Source organism: Callorhinus ursinus, unplaced genomic scaffold (genome assembly GCF_003265705.2).
Source record: "Callorhinus ursinus isolate GAN/ISIS: 27379988/994484 unplaced genomic scaffold, GSC_fseal_2.0 scaffold18, whole genome shotgun sequence".
In the NCBI taxonomy this organism is placed as follows: Eukaryota; Metazoa; Chordata; class Mammalia; order Carnivora; family Otariidae; genus Callorhinus; species Callorhinus ursinus.
The window spans coordinates 36,591,794-36,611,203 of NW_027397080.1; the positions used below are offsets into that span (position 1 = coordinate 36,591,794).

Below are 19,410 nucleotides of genomic sequence, written 5' to 3' on the forward strand. Positions count from 1 at the left end.
GGGGAGGAGGAGGGGGAGGGAAAAGGGGAGGGAGAAGGAAACGGAGGAGGAAGAAAAGTAGGGGAGCGGGGAGAAGGAAGAGGAGGAAAGGAGCAGGGAACAAGGAGGAAGAAGAGGGAGGGGGAAAGAGGGATGGGGGGTGAGGAAGAGGAGGGGGGAGGGGAGGGGGAGGAAGAGGAGAGCTGGGCAGGGGGGCGGGGTGCTGGGACAGGGCCTTAGGGAAGGGAGGGCAGCTCACGAAGGCAGAGACTCCCCAAGACCCCCGACCTGACACCTGCTGGCCCCCAGGGACGTGCGCAAGTTCAAGGAGACCAAGAAGCAGTTTGACAAAGTTCGAGAGGACATGGAGCTGTCCCTCGTGAGGAATGCCCAGGCCCCACGGCACCGTCCTCATGAGGTGGAGGAGGCCACAGGTGCCCTGACCCTCACCCGGAAGTGCTTCCGTCACCTGGCACTGGATTATGTGCTCCAGGTCAGCCACTGGGCAAGGAGTGGTCAGGCCTGGAGGGGGTGGGAAGCTGCTCCTAGTTCCTGCAGACGAGCTGGCCTTCAGAGGGAGGGCCCCTCTGGTTCCAGAAAACCTCAGATGCCAGATCTCGGGAAGGAACATGGGGGGGGGGTTGCCCAGGCAAAGGCACAGCAGTGGGGGTGGGCTGGGGACGAACGTGAGGCTGCAGGCCACAGGGGGTGGGCTGAGGGGGGCCTGGGGGGCCTAGGAGCAGGTGTGAGAATTTCTGTCGTTGCTCATGGGAGGAACCCAAAGTCCTGACGTGGGGAAGGACTCCGTGACCATGGGCGGGTGAGGCTGGCACAGGTGCAGGGGGCCAAAGATGAGCTGGGGGTCTCAGGGGACCACAAACAGCCCGAGAGGACTCTGTGGTAAGGGACAGGCCATGGGCTACCTCAGCCCCAACACCCTTCACCTGTTCACCCGTCCCCTGGCAGATCAACGTGCTCCAGGCCAAGAAGAAGTTTGAAATCTTGGATTCTGTGAGTGATTGGTGAGGGGGTGGGGTGGGGGCACTGGCCTTGAGCACAGGCTTGTGCGGGATGTGAGTACACCTGGTGGGTCCTCCGGTCACTGCTGCTGAGGACCAGGCGTCCCCTGTGCCACACCCACCTCCAGATGCTGTCCTTCATGCATGCCCAGTACGGCTTCTTCCAGCAAGGGTACACCCTGCTGCACCAGCTGGACCCCTACATGAAGAAGTTGGCAGCCGAGGTGAGACTGTGGGCGGGGGCAGGGCCCAGGACCCGTCTCAGCGGGTGAGTGGTCACCTCCCTCCCTGACGCCCCTCCCCCACAGCTAGACCAGCTGGTGATCGACTCAGCAGTGGAAAAGCGGGACATGGAGCGGAAGCACGCTGCCATCCAGCAGCGGGTGAGGCCCTGCAGCTCCTGACCTCCCTGCACGTTCGGGGCCCCCAAGAGACCACTACCCCCTTATTCCCTCTCTAGGCCTGCCCCCTCTGCAGGGGCTGATGCTGCTTCTCTTTGAAATGTGCACTCAGGGGAAGAGGTCTCCATCCTTAGGAGCCTCAATGTGGCTGAGCAGGAGGGACAGCCCTGTGACAGTCACTTAGAGGTCAGCCCTGGGTGGGCAGAGGGGCCAGCGTCCTCGGCTCACAGATGCTGGGGCTGGGGCTAGAGCTGGGACCTGGGATTTCCTTCCTTCAAGACTAGTAGTGGTCTCAGGAGGCCTCAGTTGCCGGCTCCTGCCCAGAGAGCCCCAGAGTAGAGGTGGGCTGCAGGTGGGAGTGGCTATTTCCAGCCACTGGGAGCCTGGCGGCGGGGTGGTGGGGTGGGCAGTCATTCACTGGCTCTCTCTCCCTCCTCACACCCCCTCCTGCTCCTGGCCCTCTCAGACGCTGCTGCAGGTGAGTGGGCGTGTACCCTGGGAGAGGGAGTGAGGGGAGAAGGCACTAGGCAGGGCGGGTCCTCTGCCCTCCCCCACGCATCAGAGCTTCAGCACCAAGGACACCTCCCGGCCTCGGCCTCCCCGGCACCTGTGAGTCCTTTGCTGTCGGTGGTGGCTGGCACCAGCAGGACTTGGGCTGAGCTGGACCGCCTCCCCCGCGGGAACAGGAACGGCAGCAGCTGTCCCTTTCTGCCCCCGCTCAGCCAGGGGAGCAGGTGGCTGGGCCTCCTGTCCTACCGCTGGACACACAGGACGGCACTCAGTGTGTCCTCGGTCCCTGTGAATGGGGCTCTGTCAGGCTGGCTGGAGCAGGCCCAGCTGGCACTGTGAATGGGGGACTAAGGATGGGGGGGCAGCTTCCTTCCTGATCCCAGAGCCTGCTGGCCCTGCAAGGCTGGGGGTGTGCGGTGGGGGATGGAGCTCTTGGGGCCCTCAGCTGTAATGTGAGGCGTCTGCCCCCAGTGGGGTCTCGGGGCAACGGTCTCTGCGGGGGTCAGGAAGAGGCTGTGGAGAGCAGTGCCCCACCTCAGCGTTGGCTCTGGGGGAGCCTGGCAGGGCGGCAGCGTCCTCACAACCAGGGGTGGACACTCACTGGAGGCTGGGCTCCAACCACCCCCAGGACTTCTCCTATGATGAGCCCAAAGTGGAGTTTGATGTGGACGCGCCCAGCGGTGTGGTGATGGAGGGCTACCTCTTCAAGAGGGCCAGTAATGCCTTCAAGACATGGAACCGGTGAGGGAGGGGCCTTCTCAGGGGGTCTGTGGGGCAGACATGGGGTTGGCCCTGCCTGACCCCCTCCTGGCCCATCCACCTGCCCAGGCGCTGGTTCTCCATCCAGAACAGCCAGCTGGTCTACCAGAAGAAGCTCAAGGTGCGCTTCAGGGCTGCTGGGGCTGGGTCACTGATGGCTGGGACCCTCCCCACCTGGACCCTGGGGTGGGCTGGTCAGAGGGGGGGAGGTCGGACAGGGCCGAGGACACTGAGCCTCCATGGTCAGGGGACAGAGACTGTTTGGGTCTCAGTCTGTGTCCGTAAAGTAGAGCAATAAATGGGTGGTCAGTGCGGGGCCAAGGGCCACGGTGGTGCTGCCTGCAGGACGTGCTGACCGTGGTGGTGGACGACCTCCGTCTGTGCTCTGTGAAGCCATGTGAGGACATCGAGCGGAGGTTCTGCTTTGAGGTCGTGTCACCCACCAAGTGAGGAGGCCCACCCCACGGCAGGGTCGGGGAGGGAGCCCCTGCCTGCCTGGCCTGATGGTCCCCTTCCTCCAGGAGCTGCATGCTGCAGGCTGACTCAGAGAAGCTGCGGCAGGCCTGGGTTCAAGCCGTGCAAGCCAGCATTGCCTCCGCCTACCGGGAGAGCCCAGACAGCTGCTACAGTGAGGTGTGGCCTTCTCAACACCCTCTGCGTGTGTGAGCGCACGGCTGTGTGCGGCGGGGAGACGGTCCCTGCAGGCTGCTCGTGTGCAATGTGAGCGTGTGTTTGTGTACCTGCGGGCGTGCCCCTTGTGTGCGTGTGAGTATGCAGCACACACGGGCACGCGGGCTCATGCTTCAGCTGCCCTAGCCTGTGCCAGACCTCTGGCCAGGGAAGGGGAGGGGGCCCACCGGGGTGAGGGAGGCTGGAGCTCCTGAGGGCTGAGCGGCCCCTCACACCACCCCCAGAGGCTGGACCGCACGGCATCTCCGTCCACGAGCAGCATCGACTCTGCTACGGACTCTCGGGAGCGCAGTGTCAAGGGCGAGAGTGTGCTGCGGCGTGTGCAGAGTGCAGCCGGCAACAGCCGGTGTGGGGACTGTGGCCAGCCGGACCCCCGCTGGGCCAGCATCAACCTGGGTGTGCTGCTGTGCATTGAGTGCTCAGGCGTCCACAGGTGGGCCCGCCGGGGGGCGGGGGGCTGGGGTACAGCCGCGCCCTGACTCACCCTGCCTCCTCCCTGTCCAGGAGCCTGGGTGTCCACTGCTCCAAGGTGCGGTCCCTGACTCTGGACTCGTGGGAGCCAGAGCTGCTGAAGGTGTGTATGAGGCCATCACAGGCTGCCAGGCTACCACAGCCAGGTCTGCAAGCCTGGGGCGCGGCTGGCCTGTAAGCTGGGGCTGATGCCCGCACCCCTGTCTCCTGCTAGCTGATGTGTGAGCTGGGAAACAGCACCGTGAACCAGATCTACGAGGCTCAGTGCGAGGGGCCAGGCAGCAGGAAGCCCACAGCCAGCAGCCCCAGGTGAGGTGGGGGGGCAGCCTAGATGGGGCCAGGGGAGCCCCCGTGCATGAGCGCAGCCTCACATCCACCCCTGGTCCAGGCAGGACAAGGAGGCCTGGATCAAGGACAAGTATGTGGAAAAGAAGTTCCTGCGGAAGCTGCCCTCTGCACCAGCCCGGGAGGCCCCTCGGCACTGGCGGGCACAGAAGTGCCAGCGCCACCACAGCTCCCCCCGAGCCCCCACAGCGCGCCGCAAGGTCCGCCTGGAGCCTGTCCTGCCCTCCGTGGCTGCTCTGTCCTCAGGTACCAGCAGGCCGTACCCTTTGCTCACACACCCGCGCAGTGTTGGGAAGCGGGCTCCTGCAGGTGCGTGAGCCACCAAACCCCAGGCCCCAGGAAGATCAGGGTGGGGCAGGGCAGGAGGGAGGCAGGGACTCCCAGCAGGACTGGGGCACCCTACTTTGCCTTGGGCCTCAGTTTCCCCACCTCCCTGCAGCAGGTGCTGTGGAACGCAAGTTCCGGAGGGACTCTCTCTTCTGCCCAGATGAGCTGGACTCCCTCTTCTCCTACTTCGATGCAGGGGCTGCTGCAGCTGGTCCACGTAGTAAGTGCTGTGAGGGCCCTAGTCCCCTGCTGCCCTCTTCCCTTGGCTCAGTTCCTCAGACTGGAGGGACCGGTGTTCCTTGCAGGAAGGACTGGGTTGGGGCTGGAGAGAGTTTGGGGGTCAAGCAGGGCTAAGGCTGAGATAGCATCTCGAGGGTCTGGGGTTACTTGGCCACTGAGTTGGAGGCTGAGGCCATGAACCTCAAGAGTGATGTGTGCGAATTGCATGTGCGGTATGCACACCAGAGTAAGTATGTGTATGTGAGTGCACGTGGGTGTACATGGATACGTGGCTGGATGTGCATACAGGCATGTATGTAGGTGTGTGTGTGCGTGCGTGCTGGGGGCCCCGGGTGTGTGTGTGTGTGTGTGCGCGCGTGCGTGCTGGGGGCCTGGACAGCTGTGTGCTGGAGCCAACCTGTGAGAGACAATTGTGCATCTTTCCCAGCTCCTCTTGGAGTTGGGAGCCAAATGCTACAGGCAGGGTTTCCCACCAAGGGCTTCCTGTTAATGACTTATCGGCACCCAGTGGTCTGGGGCACCCATAGAGCCTCTCTGGGCAGTGTAGGCAGAAGGCATGGACCCAGGCCAAGAACTGACAGGGCTGGGGGCGGTGACCAGGGGGTGCCCTCCGGCAGCAGAGGGCGCTGCCTCACCATTCCTGAGTCTGGGGCTGCCCTTGGGTAAGCCATCAGAGATTTCCCTCAGTGTTGTGGGGGAGAGGTGGGGTTGGGGGTGTCCCCAGTGAACTCACAGCATGCACTCTCCACAAACAGAGCGGAATGCCCACTGACTGTCCGTGGTTCTGTTTCAGCCCATCCATCCTGCTAGGGCCGACCTGCCACAGGGTGGGCTTCCCTGGGGGCTGTGCTCTTGGGTGCATTACTTTGGCTCCTTTGAGCTGTTTTCTCCCCTTTTGCCCCATCCTAGGCAGGGCTCCCCTCCCCTAGTGAGGGCTGATCCTGTCCCTGGGGCATTCCCTGGAGGATGGATGGGAGTTCTAGCCTTCCAGCAGAGCTCTGGGAGGAGTCAGGGACTCTAAGGGTCTCCATCTGTCCCCGGACCCCGCAGGTCTGAGCAGCGACAGTGGCTTAGGGGGCAGCTCTGATGGCAGCTCGGACGTTCTGGCCTTCGGCGCAGGCTCCGTGGTGGACAGCGTCACCGAGGAGGGTGGGTGCGCGCCTCCCCGCCTCCGCTGCAGCCCAGCCCCCGCCCTCCCCCAACCCCAACCCCACTCCAGGCCATTTCGCAGCCCCTGACCTTGCTCCTCCCCTCCCCTCCCCGTAGAGGGTGCAGAGTCTGAGGAGTCCAGCGGTGACGCGGACGGAGAGGCTGAGGCCTGGGGCCTGGCAGACGTGCGTGAGCTGCACCCTGGGCTCCTGGCGCACCGTGCGGCGCGCACCCGAGACCTCCCTGCGCTGGCCATGGCACTGGCGCACGGGGCGGAGGTCAACTGGGCGGACGCGGAGGACGAGGGCAAGACGCCGCTGGTGCAGGCTGTGCTAGGGGTGAGCAGGTGCGGGGGGCGGGGCTGCGCGGGACACAGGTGCATCTTCAGGGCTCTCTTTCTTATGGCACGAATGCGAGGACCCCTTGTGCCCTCCTGGAGACCGGCGAGGGGCCATTTCCCAGGTGAGTCTGAACTGTCCTCGGCTCCCCAGGGCTCCTTGATTGTCTGTGAATTCCTTCTGCAAAACGGAGCGGACGTGAACCAAAGAGACAGCCGGGGCCGGGCGCCCCTGCACCACGCCACACTCCTGGGGCGCACGGGGTGAGTCTCTGGCGCCCCTCCTGCCCTGGGGGGGGCGGGGGCTCGCCTCACCCACCCTGGGCCCGGCCCCGACTTGTTCCCTCCACCCATTAGTCAGGTCTGCCTGTTCTTGAAGCGGGGAGCTGACCAGCATGCCTTGGACCACGATCAGCAGGACCCGCTGAGCATCGCGATCCAGGAGGCAAATGCAGACATAGTCACGCTGTGAGCGTGGGCGGGGCCCTGGGGGTGGGGCTCCGGGGCTGCACGGCGCCGGGGGAAGGCGCTCGGCTCGTCTCAAACCGCACTTCCCCCAGGCTCCGTCTGGCGCGCATGGCTGAGGAGATGCGAGAGGCCGAGGCGCCCCCAGGCCAGCCAGGCCCCCTGGCGGGTAGCAGCCCCACGGAGCTCCAGTACCGCAGGTGCATCCAGGAGTTCATCAGCCTCCACCTGGAGGAGAGCTAGGGCGGGGTGGGCCGGGTTTGGAGCGCCCTGTCCCCCTGCCTGCCTGCCCTGCCTGTGGTGGCCAAGGGCCCATTTCCTGAGAGCCCCAGGGCCTAGGCGGCCCTGGAACCCTGGCTGCCTGCTCTGCCCTCCTGGGAGCTGCCCCGGCCCTTGGGGCTGGGAGAGACCCCAGCACTGAGTCTTAAGAAGCCCCACATTTCCCCCTGGGAGGTGCTGCGTCATCTGGTGCCCCTCACCACACCTGGGGACCCCGTGTCTTCAGGTGACCCCTTTCTTGGGCACCTGGGTTGCTCATGTCACAAACCACTCTGAAGGCCCAGTGTCACCTTGTGCCCCTCCGTCCATCCTAGGACCTGTGTCACTCTGTCCTCTCTGCCTTCAGGGCCTGTGTCACCTCGTGCCCCCACCTTTACTGCCGTAGAACACTGACCTGCTAGTTGGGTCCCTCCTACACACCCCCAGAGCTCCTCTGCTAGGCCCTGGGGCTGGTGGCTGGCCACCAGCACCTTTTGAGGGCAGAAGGGGCAGCCCATCCAGGGAATCAACCCGTGTACCTCACTTAGTGACCGGCATCCAGGCTGGGCTTCTCGGGTGCTGGGGGGCGGGCTGCGGCCTGGGGCCTCAGCCCTGGCTGGATGCAGGCGTCCCAAAGCCATGTGGCTGGCCACGCGGGCCCCAGTGCTGGGCGGCCAGAAACCTGTCCCTGCCTCCTCCAGAGGCACTTGGCCCCGAGCCGGTGCATAAAGGACTTTGGCACTTTCCACCCCTGCATCCGACATTCTTTGTCACAGACTGAGCAGATTTTCTACGACCTCTTTCTCACTTTGTCTTTCGTCTTTTCTCTGTGGACTCTTGAGGACCACCTTGACACACCTGGCTCTGCTGGGGGGGCTCCTGCAGGTGTGCCCTGCCCCTCGCTGGCCTCACCCCTCTGGCTGGGCCCTTGGACGGGTCCATGCGTCCCTCAGCTCACTCCCCAGGGCCCACCAAGGCGTTCATTCTGCAGTCCCCTTTCCTGGAGCCCCGGGGCAGTGGCTGGGCCTCTCCCCAACTTACGTCCTTGGTCTGGCCAAGGCCAGTTGGCTGGTCACTATGCAAAAGCTATCCAGGGAGGCTCCATGGGCGGCAAGGTGGGCGCTGACTGAGCCCCCCAACTCCCTTGCCTGTTGGCTGTGACCCCTAAAGAGCAGAATTAACTCCCTCCTTTCTCCCTGCTTGAGCTCTGCCCCTGCCTCCCATCCCACTACCTGCATCAGGGCCTCGGGCTGGCAGGACCCGCCCCCTGCCCCAGACCACGGTTAATAAACTGCTGCTTGCACTCCTGCCTGGTCGTTGGCTCCCCCGCCTTACTCCTCTCTCGCAGCTGGGGAGGGGGTGTCTCTGGGTCCTTTGCCTTCCCTGAGGGGTGGCCCTGAGTGGGGTAGCACCAGTGCCCCAAAAGGATGCAGTAAGCCAGAACCCAGCCCCTGCATGCTGGGGCGGGCTGGGGGCCCTGGGGTGTTTTTGATGGAAACTGACTCCCTATACCCCTATAGCCCCCAGTCCCTCGCCCCTCTGCCTTTCTCTGGCCTGGACTGTGCCCTTGGAGTAGTAGGGGTGGATGCTAACCAGGGAGGGTGGTCTGGGGCTGGTCCCATCTCCTGGGCAAGCCCTGACCCTGCAAGCTGGCCGTGGGCACTGTGTCCTCCCGTCCCCCAGCCCCCACAGTGTGTTTGTGGCTCCAAGGAGTGTGGAGGTTCAGCCTGGGGCTTTCCGCTTACGTGGGAAGGGTAACTGGGGAGGCACACACACTGTAGCCACCAGGTGGAATCGCTAGTTTTATTACAAAGCAGCCCAAGGTCACCAAGTGCCTTGGTCTGGCCTGACCCTTCTTCCCACCTGCCCCGAGCTGAGGAAGGCTCCACCAGATGCCTACACACACCTGCACACAGGTGTAGACAAGTAGGTTAACACACTTAGAAACGTACATGCATTTATACGACACTGGCCAAACACGGGCACACTCCCATGTGGAGGCCCCCTCCCCCCTTGCATGCACACACACTCACAGCTACGCACAGACTAGACTTGGGAATCTAGAGTGGTAGGGACACTTACTCCCCTCCCCCCTGCCCTGGTGCCTGAGTGAGGCCGCCACTGGGCAGGTGGCTGGGCACCCTGGTGCCTACCTGCAGACCCCAGTGCTGCTTCCTGGGCCCTGGGTTTGGCTTGGCTGGCTGGGGTGGCTCTGTGGGGCTGGTCCGGTTTACCCTGGGCAGCTGGGAGAGCCCACCACTGCCATATCCCTCAGGATCAGAACAAGTCTGGCTGGCTCAGGTGCAGGGAGGCTGGGTCCCTCACTTGGCCTAACTCTTCAGCAAAGACTCCTGCCAGAGCTCCTGGAAGCATCGTGGGAGATGAGGCCAGCAGGGCCCCCCAGATGATTAATGTCATCCCTGTGGTCAGCAGGCAACTGGTTGGCTTCTGGCTTGGCATGGGATGCCACTGTGGCTGCCCCTGGCTGGGACCCCCGAGCTCCGCGGAGCCAGCGGCAGCCCCGTAGGAGCGTGAGGGCTATGGCGTCGAGCAGCAGCTCCAGCAGCTCCAGCACAGAGAGAACCGATGAGCCGAACCACAGGCTCCAGAGGCTGCCCGTGGCTGAAAGCAGCTGGGGCACCTGCAGGCCCCAGTAGGCGGTGAGCAGGTGCACAGGGCTGCACCCCAGGCTGGCCAACCGCCGGTCCTGCCCCCACCACAGCTCCTGGCTCCCGGCTGGCTCACCGAGTAAACGGGTGTCTCGTCCACTGTACGGTAGTTGAGCTCCTGGTAGAAGATGTTCACCTTGGCCACGTTGCTCCTGGGGCAAGGCAGAGGTGTAAGGGGCTGGGCCCTGGGCCCGCATGGCAGGGTCCTAATTTGGGGTACTGAGGACAAGGTTGGCAGAGGGAGAGGCCAGGATGTGGCCTCTGGAGGGGGAGTGGACCCACCTGAGGCCTGGGCTCTGGCTCAGGCTCCTGTGGCGTCGCTTGCCCAGCACGGCCAGGATCCAGTCCTGTGCACAGAAAAGGCACAGCCAACAGGGAGGGGCCACAGCTTCTTGCAGCCCTCAGGGCGCTGTGCGGCCGGTGTTAAGGGCCGGGACCGCAGGGCACAGCTGGTCTAGGGTGAGCCTTTGCGACCTCTGGGACCCACCTGCTTGCCTGCCCCTTACCCACCCCTTCGGGGCACTCACGGCTGACTTGGAGGAAGGCCATCTGGAAGTCCCGGCAGAGAGCTTGTAGGAAGACTCCCTGGGAGAGACAGACCCCCTTACACTCCTGCTGGGGTGCTGTGGCAGTAACCCCTGACCCCGAGCCCCCACACTTGCCACTCACCTGCAGGGCCTGGGGCAGCGTGAGGTACAGGGAAGCCGGTGGGTCCCCAGGTCCCTGTAGAGGCGGTAGAAGCAGTGACCTGGTGGGGGGGTGGTCTGTGTGTCACAGATGAACCCACTAGGCTCGATCTGGGGCGGAGAAGAGGTTGCAGGTTGACAGTGGCTGGGGGTGGGGGGCGGGGGGTGGGTCTCACCCCAGGCCGGGTGCCTGGCGTAGCTGCAGTACTCGGCCCCTGACGGCAGGGGGTAGAAGTAGTAGCCGCAGGAGCAGGTCTCCACCATTAGCTGCTGAAAGCAGGACACAAGGCAGGCCTGGGGGACAGCCAGGGACATGAGCTGAAGGTCCTGGAGCCGGACATCCCTCCCCCAGGGCCTGCAAGAGGGCCTGCACCCTCCCCCACTCCCCTCCCCCACGGCCACCCCTTCCCCTGGGCCCCCTCCCGAAACCACTCCCCTGGCCTCCTCCATTCCTGCCCCCCAGGAGGGACTGCCTCTCCCTCTCCCTCTCTCTCCCTCTCTCTCCCTCTCTCTCTCTCTCTCTCTCTCTCTCTCTCTCTCTCTCTCGGCTGGCTGCCTTCTCCGCTGGCCTCCACCTCCCCCGGGCCCTGCCCCAAACCTCCCCTGGCCTCCCCCTCCCCGGGCCCACCGCAGACTCCAGATCTCCCTCCCCTGACCACCTCTCTCCTGGCCTCCCCGGTCCCCACTGAGATGCTCCCTTTCTCCCCCGACGGCCGCATGCTCACCTGCAGGGTATACGAGGCGTTGTACAACAGCTGCACATCCACGCCCTCCGCACCCTTGGTGCAGTGGCTGTAGGGGCCCCCTAGCCGGTGCACCTCGTCCTGAGGGGAGGGGGCGTGCTTCAGTTCCACTGCCCCTGCCCTTGAGGCCCCGGAGTTGGGTAGGGACGTGGAGAGTGGGAGGCCTGGGGCCCCTCCTCTGCCCTGGCTCCCAGGGGCCCACCCACCTCTCGGATGCCGATGGTGGTCTCGGTGCCCGGCCGGATGCTGAAGCCCTGGTGCTCCAGGAAGGGCGTGTGGTCATGCCCATGAATCATGACCTTGATGCCAGCCTCCGTGGACAGTAGAGGGAGGTGGTCCTGCTGCCCAGCCCTGAGAACCAGGCTGATCCCTGGGCGAGGAAGGGGGTGAGGCCAGGCTGGCCTGGATGCCCCCTGCCCCACTCAGCCTGGGTGCCCCCTGCCCCACTCAGCCTGGGGCTAGCACTCACCATGGGTGATGCCTGGGTGCTGCACAGCTGAGACGCCACTGAAGGTGTAACAGCTACCATAGCTGGGGTGGTGGGACGTTTGGAAGTGCCTGGAACCAGGAGCCACACTCATAGCAGCCCATGACCCTGTCGTGCGAGGCCTGAGGGACTGCGGTCTGCCTTATCGCTGGGCGAAGTGGTGTGCAGCCAGCCGGACCCCAGGGGTGGCACCCATGCCCGCAGGGGGGGAAGCAGCCCGCTGCCCTGCCCCCTCTCACCGGGCCTGGCAGTCCTGGCCATCGAATCGGCAGGAGAAGACAAAGTGGCCTCCGTGGCTGTGGTGGCTGTCCTCGCGGGCAGGGGGCATCAGGGCCAAGATGTTCACGTAGTGGAAGCGGTACCACTGCCGGACGGCTGTCACGGCTGACGAGAAGGCCCGGTAGAAGCAGTCTCCCCCTGTGCTGTTACACTGAGGGGAGCGGGGCCAGTTCAGCATGGCCTCCTCGTCCGTCCACGCCCAACTCAGGGCCCTGCAGGGTGGCAGTGTGCCAGGACCTTGCAGGACTAGGGACACTCACCAGTCGGAAACCCACTTTGTTCTGGCCACCTGGTTGGCTCAGCCTCTCTAGGCGGATCCCACGGTCCAGGTAGAAGGCAGGCTGTGGGAGCTGGTCATCAGCAAAGAGGACGTCCCTGTTCTCACTGAAGTTGAATTTGTAGAGAGAGTGGATATTCTCCCGGGCAAACTCATCGAGTACCTGCAGATGGTAGCGAGCTGAGCGTGGCCTGGAGGGTGGCAGGGCGAGGGAGAGGGGTGAGTTCAGTCAGAGCCCCCACATCAGTCCCCAGGTATTGCTGGGGAGAGTAGTGCCTACCCCCGTGGTGCTGATCCCAAAGATCAGCCAGGCAAGCCTAGAAGCCCCCCCGCACCCCGTGTGGACTCCACCGGCCTCCTGACTTGGCCACAGCTCCTTCTGTCTTTGCTCCTGCTGCCTCCCCACCTGGAACGCTGCCCTGCTCCCTTCTCCTGCCCCCCTGCCCCCCACCTGAAGCCTAGCTGCAGGCTGCCCTTCTGGAAAGCTCCCTCCCGCCTCCCCTCACCCTTCCCAGGCTGCCCAGCACCTGGCGTCTGGGTGGCACCGACCACACCAAGCTCCAGCTGGCTCTTCCTGGTCCCTGAACACCCTCCCCACCACCACTGTCCAGAGCAGAGGTCTCAGAGCTCCTGACTGGGTGCAGGGGTGCAGTGGGGTGGGGCCGTCAACGACCACACCAGGGAGGTGCCCACAGGCTGCGCAGGTGGGGAGGCAGCACCACTCACCTGTGTGGGTTCATGTCGCACAGAGTGACGGCTGGGAAGAGCCGCAGCTCCGAGTGCACGGACACTGTCATGATGACCGGGTAGCGCCAGTACCGTGCTAAGAGGAGCCCGAACTGCCAGTAGAACACCCCCAGGGCGCCCAGCAGCAGCAGCCCCCAGGACGCCGTCTTGAGGCCGTTCTGGCTGGAGCAGACGAGGCGGATGGCCCCATGGATGGTGGCGTTGGCGCAGAAGAAGGTGAACAGCTCCCTGAAGGAGGTGTGTAGCTCCACCAGCCTCTCTCTCGGCCTGCCCTCCAGCAGTGGTGGCAGGGGCCGCTGGGCCTCACAAAACACTGGGGAACCACTGGTTGCATGGGCCATGGCTCCTACCTGCGGCCAAGGAGCAAGCTGCAGTGTAGCCTCCGCCTGCTGCCTGGTCTGACTCCCACTCGGGCCTCCGCACCTTGGGCTGGTAGGACTGCCATTCTCTGTCCCTGGGAACTCCAGCCCGCTGATGCTCAAAAGAGGCCCTATCGGGGGCTTGGGACCGGCCCTGCAGCCACCCTGCACCACACCGGGCCGGGCACTGGGCAGCCTCTGCACGTGAGTCTTACTGCAACCAGGGCTGGGTCTGCTGGTGGGGACAGGGACAGCAAAGAATATGGTGTCCAAGCCCTGCCTGGTACTGTTTGCACACAGGCTTACTGTCCACTCAAGTGGGGCAGGGGACTGCAGGGAAGGGCAGGCCAGGTGGGTGACCTGCTTGGGGTGGGGACTGTATGGTGTCCTTGGGCCTCGAGCCAATGTTGAAGGTCTAGGGGCCCTACTAAGACTAGACTCTGGGCCTCAGTGGTCTCTACCAACCCTTAGTGGCTAGCATGGCCACGTCTGATTGGGACTGATGGAACCAGGCTGCTCCGGCCACGTCTGGGCCAAGGGTCAGGCCTGAGGATTGTTCAGTGCTCTGGGTGCCCGGTGAGGCATCATCTACTGAGCTTGTCCCCAGGGAAGCCCTGTTTGTAGACCTTACGCTTCAGGAAAAGTGGGCAGGGGGCCAGTGGGCTAGCCAGTGGTGGGGACCTGAGGGCCCTAGAGAACTAGAGCCACAGACCCAGGGCCCCCAGACCCCCAGTCCCTCCAGCACAGGGACATGGGACCCTGACTAGGCCACGCCTGCTCGCCCCGAATACATGTGCAGTCACTGCACAGGCTTCCGGGGGACTTCCCACACCGTCTGCCTCTTGGTCTGAATCACTGGGCCTTCCTGCACCCAAGGCGGGGCCTCCTGAGCTCTGGCCCCCTCCTGAGGAGCCTGGGGAGGGGGCTGAGCCAGGGGGTGCATCTGAGCCCCTGCTGCATCTCAGCCAGCACATGCCCAGCCTGGTACACCTGAGCAGGCGGCCCCCACACGTGCTCTGGGAAACTGTGTTGGAGCAGCCAAGCCAGTGGCGTGGGGCCACAGGTACAAGGTGAGGGTGGGTTGGCCTTCCTTCCCGGCTTCAGGTCTGGGGTGGGCCTCCCACTTGCCTGGTCAAGAGCGGGTACCAGCATGGGGTGCTCATGTTGGGTCTCACATTGCACAGAGCTCTGCCCACATGTGTGTCCACTAGGATCACACTGGGCCTTCACGGTGAAACAGGCCTCGGCTGTGTGTTCTAGGTTAGGCAAAAGGGGTTCCAGAAGGTTCTTTCTGACTCCAGTAACCATGTTTACCCTCCTCCAGACGTGTAGCCCAAACCAGCCCCCTCCTGCCCCGGCTGGGGCTACCAGGGTAGGAAAAGGGACGCCCTGGAGATGGGGATCTTGAGGACCACTGAGAGCCTCCAGGGCCTCCTGAGGGAAGGGCAGGGTCCAGACACCTGGGAGAGAGGGCCCCAGACGCACTGAGGGATCCGAGGTGCCTCACGTCAGACACAGCAGAAGCAGGGGTGCATGCCACCCATGTATTCCTGTCACACACACCAAGCCCTCAGTCAGGGGGGACCGCGTGACCCTCTTCTCTCGCCCTTTGTGCCCAAGGTCATGTGTGGGATACAACTCCCTCCACTTTGGGTTCGAGAGACCCCGAGAGATGACCTTCCCTCTTTGCCCCCCAGCATGGGAAAGGAAGCCCACATCAGGTGCCCTCTGGTACCTGGAAGCTGGAGCCTCCTTCTGCAGGTGCCTCCATTCTCCCGTGGTGGGTGGCCTCAGTGATGGGAGCTCTAGCAGGTGACAAGACAAAGTAGGATGTGGCCTGACACTGGCCAGGCAGCCTCCTGTTTATAACAGGCTGGCTGGGCGTGGGATGAGGCAGGGCGGGGCCCAGCTGGCAGGGGCAGACACACCCACTCTGGATCCGGAAGGGGAAGCCATGAGGGCAGGGATGGGGGTCCTGCCCCTGGGTGAGATTTTCTTGCCCAGAGCCCTGGGGATGAGGGGTTCCTGGTTCCTACAGTGAGAGGAGAGGCCTGCGTTGGCTGAGACCCCCTTGCACGGCTCAGTGGCCTCTTGCCGAGCAGACCCTCTGCTCCCCCACCTCCCGAAGCTCAGATCTCTCTTGGGTCAGACACCAGCTCTGCCTTCCCCCAGCAGTGTGCCCTGGCCACTCACCTCTCTGCCTGCTCTCCTTCCGACAGGCCGGCGAGGGATGCCTGCCTGGCTCATGCAGTCAGTGCTGACCACAGGTGTTTGTGACCAAGAGACGCCGGTCAGGGGCCTCCGCTCCCAGAACCCAGGTGTGTAGGGCCAGCCACTGGGACAGGCTCGGACCGTGGGAACAACTCGGCCTGGGTGTGGAGATGACACCTGGCGCCCTGTGGCCCACAGTTCACTCTTCCCAGCAGACACGAAGGCCACCGCTGACCACACCACATACTAAGACAACACCCTGCTCACAAAGACGACACACCCATGTCTTGGTCACATATGTGCTAAGACCACACAGCACATGCTAAGAACACACAGCACACTCAGGGTCCGGATCACACTGTCTTGGGGGTTGAAGTCCTTGGCCTCAGTGTGGCTGAAGGCAGGACACCCAGTTCACCCCCGTCCCAGGATGACCCACCACCTCTGGCCCCAGGGAGGGATCCAGCATGTCCCCAGGATGACCCGGAGGTCTCATGCTCCCTAATAAGCAGACCCTCAGCCTGGTCCCAGGTTTGAGGGTGTGGCTCAGGTCCTACTGCCCCCCCACCCCCTGGGGCAAGCTCTGGGGTTCTGACACCCCACCCCAAATCAGTGCAGAGGGCCTGGACTGGGATGAGGGAGGGAGCCTCACTTCCAACAGGCCCTGCTGGTGGGGCCTTGGCTCTGAGGAGGGGTGAGGTCATCCGCCTGTGGCTTTGGAAGGAGGCAGAATGGTCACTGGTGATGTCTGGGAGGAGGAAGTCATATGCCTGGGGAAGAACAGGCCCTGGGCTCACCTGGGTGTGGATGCGCATCATGGCTCTGTCACTTATCATGTGACCTTGCCCAAATTAATCAACCTCTCGGAGTCCATTAGCTCAAGTGCAAAATGGGCCTTAGTTTCCTCTTCCTGCTCAAGGCTCAGGGGTGGGGCCAGCTGATATCGCTGGTGTGGCTACCCCCTCCCTGAGCCCCACATCAGACCCTCCAGACTCAGCACAGGCCTGGGGTGTCTCAGGCCCTCTGCCACTGAGCAATTTTCCTCTGTGGGATAGGGGGGCACACTGTCCTGGGGGAGGCCTGTGAGCAGTCAGAGGAGGGTCCCGGGTGCTCTGGGTAATGAGAACAGGAGTGACCTGTGGCTCCCTGCTCAGGAGGTTGAAGAAGGGAGCTGCCAGGAAGGAGGGACCTGGAGACCCCAAGCTTGGGGAGCTCAGGTCTGGCCAGAGTCCTCGCCAGCCAAGGGCAGCTTACCGGGAACAGGAGCCCCCACCTTCCTGTGGGAGAGGGAGCCCTGGCCAGGGCCAGAGGCATGCCTGTGATGATGAGGGGCTCGAGTCACAGATCATCCAGGCAGAAGCCACAAACCTCCCTTCCCTCCTCCTGGGGAAACAGCTTGAGAACTGCCGAGGGGCCAGCATAAGGTGCCTGGGCCAAGGATCAGCGACCAGTGGGGAGGGGAGGAGGTCACCCCCGAGCCCACTTCTGGGAGGGCAGAGAGGTCTCTGGCTGCCTCAGCAGGACAGAGAGACCGTATCCAGTGGCACTGAGGCTGGCAGCCCCCTCCTCCCTTCCTGGTGCATCCCTTCCCCTGCCTCCCCAGGCCTCACTGGCCCCGGGAGGAGCAGGCTAGGGCAGGACAGGGTGACCCCAGCTCCTGGCACCGCGTAGGCCCAGGTGGTCACTCCTCAATAGCTGTAGTGAAGGGATGTGGGGATGCCTCAGAGAAGGGACAGGTGGGTGGTCCCACGTCTTCCACCCTCTCCCCAGAAGGACAGTAGGATGGCTGGCCCCAACCTGCTGAGTACAACCCCTCTTCGGGACTTTGAGTGGGAGCCTTCATGAGGCTGGGCCTAGGGGTGCCAAGGCATCCCCTTCCAGGCTGGGGCTGTCCTGGAGACTGTTGGTGCCTGGTGTTTCATGGGGCCCCCGGGCTCAGCTTATTCACCTGTGGGTGGCCTCCCCCTCAGGGGCAGCTTAGAGATGGTCCTAGGGGACTCTGGTGTGACAGAAGCGAAGTCTGAGCCCGTGGGCTCTGCATATGTACCAGATTCCTGGTGCATGTGGCAGGTGGGGGTCATCCTCCCTGGGCCTGGAGGCTGGCCCACCTGCTTCCAGGAGGGTGAGGGGCCTTCTTGGTACAAATGTGGAACCTCTCCCTGCCTCCAAACACTGACCACAGGGTTAAGCAGCAGCTCCAGTGAGCACAGAGGGGACTCCCTGAGGTGCCTCCAGCCAGCTGGGGTGGGTGGGGCTCAGGGTCTGGCCAGGTGTCTCCCACTGGAAGGGGTGGGGTGTGTGCACACTTCCTGCCTGGTCACCTCCAGGCTGGCTCTTTGGTACCCTCTCTTGAGCCCTGGCCAGGCGGTCCCTCCCAGTCAGATGTGACTGAGGCCTTCAAGTCCTGCCCTGAGGAGGGGGTAGCAGCAACTGGTAAGGGGGATGTTTTCTTGATTCTAACCCTCTTGGTTTTCTGGTAGCTCTTCCGACACAGAGCCATGGCCCCCCCCCCCCAACCCAAGATGCTCAGGAGAGAAGACAGCCACCCTCTTCCCGCAGCCTGGCCATTGACAGCGGTGGGAGGGGTGGGAAGGAAGTCTGGCAGAAAGGGTTGGCTCCAGCTTCTGCTCCAAAAGGGTGGCTTTGGGGTTAGAGAAGGTCTCAGTTGTCATTTGCTGCCAGCCTCGCTGCCCACTCCTGTCTCGACTGCTGAGGCCATCACCTCTATGGCCAAAGGGCTGGGCAGCTTGGGCCTTGCTGACCTGGAAGGCAGCCTATGTGGGGCTGGTAGGGTGAGGGTCTTGGCAGGACCTGCCGGCCACATCTGTCTTGGGCACCTTCTTCTCCCTTAGGTGTGACTCAGGGGTGCTTGGTGATCAGGAGGTTGGGGGCTGATGCTGAGGGGTTCTGAGCTGAGTCTTCTCATCAAGATGCTCCCACATGAGTCGGCACCCCCGTTTTACACAGGGACAAACTGAGGCAGGAGAGGGCCTCTACCTGCCCGAGGCCCCAGCCCCACACTGTCACTGCCCGGGCTCTGCAGGTGTGTGTGGGTGTGTGTCAGACACACCTGGGCTTGAACCCCAGGTGCCCTGGAGTGGCCTCCCTTACATAACTTTCCATGTGCTAAAAACAGCCGGGCCCGCCCCGTGTGGGGATGGCAGAGCCCCTGGAGAAGGTGGAGGAGTGAAGGCATTATGCTGAGTGTGGCAGCAGGCGGCTGAGCTCTGGAAACTAACAGCCTCCCCAGAAGGAAGGCAGGCCAGGGATGGGTGATGTGGTAGGAGGCAGAAGCAGGCTGGATTCCCACGGGTTGACTTGCCTGGTTGCGGACTGAGGGATGATGAGCACTCCTTCTGGGTTCCGCCCAGGGCCTGGGGCTGCTCAGATCCTGCCTGAGATGCCCTGGGTGGGCCAGACTCAAGGGTAAGCATGGTGCCTGTCTTCCGCCAGTGGCCACAACTGGACCTGTCGGTGCTCGGTGTCCACTGTCAATGGTCATGTGATCAGTCACCTCGTTGACCTGTGAAGAGGCAGTCAGGGGCACGGTGAAGGGTCTGGAATCCTAGCTCTGTCCCACAGAGCCAGACCGTCCAACACAGCAATGGCCTTTCCAAATCTGTCTGGACTGACGACCACCACCTGCCTCATAGTTGATACGCATCATTTCCCCTGACATAACCTATGAGGGGACACTCCAGGCCCCCCCACTTGGCCCTGTCCTGGATTTTCTCTCCAGGGTCAGTATGCTGGCTTGCTCAGCTGCCCTGCCCACCCTACATTCAAACACCAACTTTACGACCTCCTGTGTGTCATCATGGCCCTCCAAGCCTTCCCTCATGGCAGACTTGAAGAGGTGGAGAGGACCAGCTCCAGGCCTCCGCAGCCAGGGTCCTTTCCACAGACACTGACCCTTGGAACAGTATCCCCACCTGCCTGCTTCAGGCATGCTCCCATGGCCGGGTGGCCAGCTCTGCCTCCCCCTCCCCTAGGCCAGGGAGG

At 63.6% G+C, this 19,410-nt stretch overlaps 2 protein-coding genes across 4 annotated transcripts in view; one reads left to right on the forward strand and one right to left on the reverse strand.

Moving 5' to 3' along the window:
- The window catches only part of ACAP3 (ArfGAP with coiled-coil, ankyrin repeat and PH domains 3), a 15,320-nt gene extending 7,067 nt beyond the window's left edge, over nucleotides 1-8,253 (forward strand). The window contains exons 6-24 of one of the 3 annotated variants that reach the window (XM_073903518.1): nucleotides 289-472; nucleotides 946-990; nucleotides 1,127-1,222; nucleotides 1,307-1,381; nucleotides 1,866-1,877; nucleotides 2,538-2,650; nucleotides 2,738-2,789; nucleotides 3,014-3,114; nucleotides 3,190-3,301; nucleotides 3,583-3,791; nucleotides 3,863-3,932; nucleotides 4,044-4,138; nucleotides 4,218-4,420; nucleotides 4,617-4,721; nucleotides 5,792-5,890; nucleotides 6,008-6,228; nucleotides 6,382-6,491; nucleotides 6,585-6,695; nucleotides 6,788-8,253. In XM_073903518.1, coding sequence (XP_073759619.1) covers nucleotides 289-472; nucleotides 946-990; nucleotides 1,127-1,222; nucleotides 1,307-1,381; nucleotides 1,866-1,877; nucleotides 2,538-2,650; nucleotides 2,738-2,789; nucleotides 3,014-3,114; nucleotides 3,190-3,301; nucleotides 3,583-3,791; nucleotides 3,863-3,932; nucleotides 4,044-4,138; nucleotides 4,218-4,420; nucleotides 4,617-4,721; nucleotides 5,792-5,890; nucleotides 6,008-6,228; nucleotides 6,382-6,491; nucleotides 6,585-6,695; nucleotides 6,788-6,935 — 2,161 coding nt within the window. In that variant the 3' untranslated portion in view covers nucleotides 6,936-8,253. Of the gene's footprint in view, nucleotides 1-288; nucleotides 473-945; nucleotides 991-1,126; nucleotides 1,223-1,306; nucleotides 1,382-1,865; nucleotides 1,878-2,537; nucleotides 2,651-2,737; nucleotides 2,790-3,013; nucleotides 3,115-3,189; nucleotides 3,302-3,582; nucleotides 3,792-3,862; nucleotides 3,933-4,043; nucleotides 4,139-4,217; nucleotides 4,421-4,613; nucleotides 4,722-5,791; nucleotides 5,891-6,007; nucleotides 6,229-6,381; nucleotides 6,492-6,584; nucleotides 6,696-6,787 lie in introns of all 3 variants that reach the window. The other 2 variants (XM_025856961.2, XM_073903519.1) reach the window with 2 other exon arrangements.
- A 486-nt stretch (nucleotides 8,254-8,739) lies between these two features.
- On the reverse strand, nucleotides 8,740-15,127 carry SCNN1D (sodium channel epithelial 1 subunit delta). The gene is made up of 13 exons (XM_025856621.2): nucleotides 14,933-15,127; nucleotides 12,818-13,188; nucleotides 12,075-12,282; nucleotides 11,775-11,965; nucleotides 11,518-11,606; nucleotides 11,255-11,418; nucleotides 11,031-11,129; nucleotides 10,482-10,599; nucleotides 10,289-10,367; nucleotides 10,147-10,204; nucleotides 9,902-9,966; nucleotides 9,696-9,771; nucleotides 8,740-9,591 (listed from the first exon to the last, which is right to left on the reverse strand). The coding sequence occupies exons 1-13, from the start codon at nucleotides 14,966-14,968 to the stop codon at nucleotides 9,289-9,291; spliced, it is 1,857 nt and encodes a 618-aa protein (XP_025712406.1). The 5' UTR covers nucleotides 14,969-15,127; the 3' UTR covers nucleotides 8,740-9,288.
- Nucleotides 15,128-19,410: the final 4,283 nt, after the last annotated feature.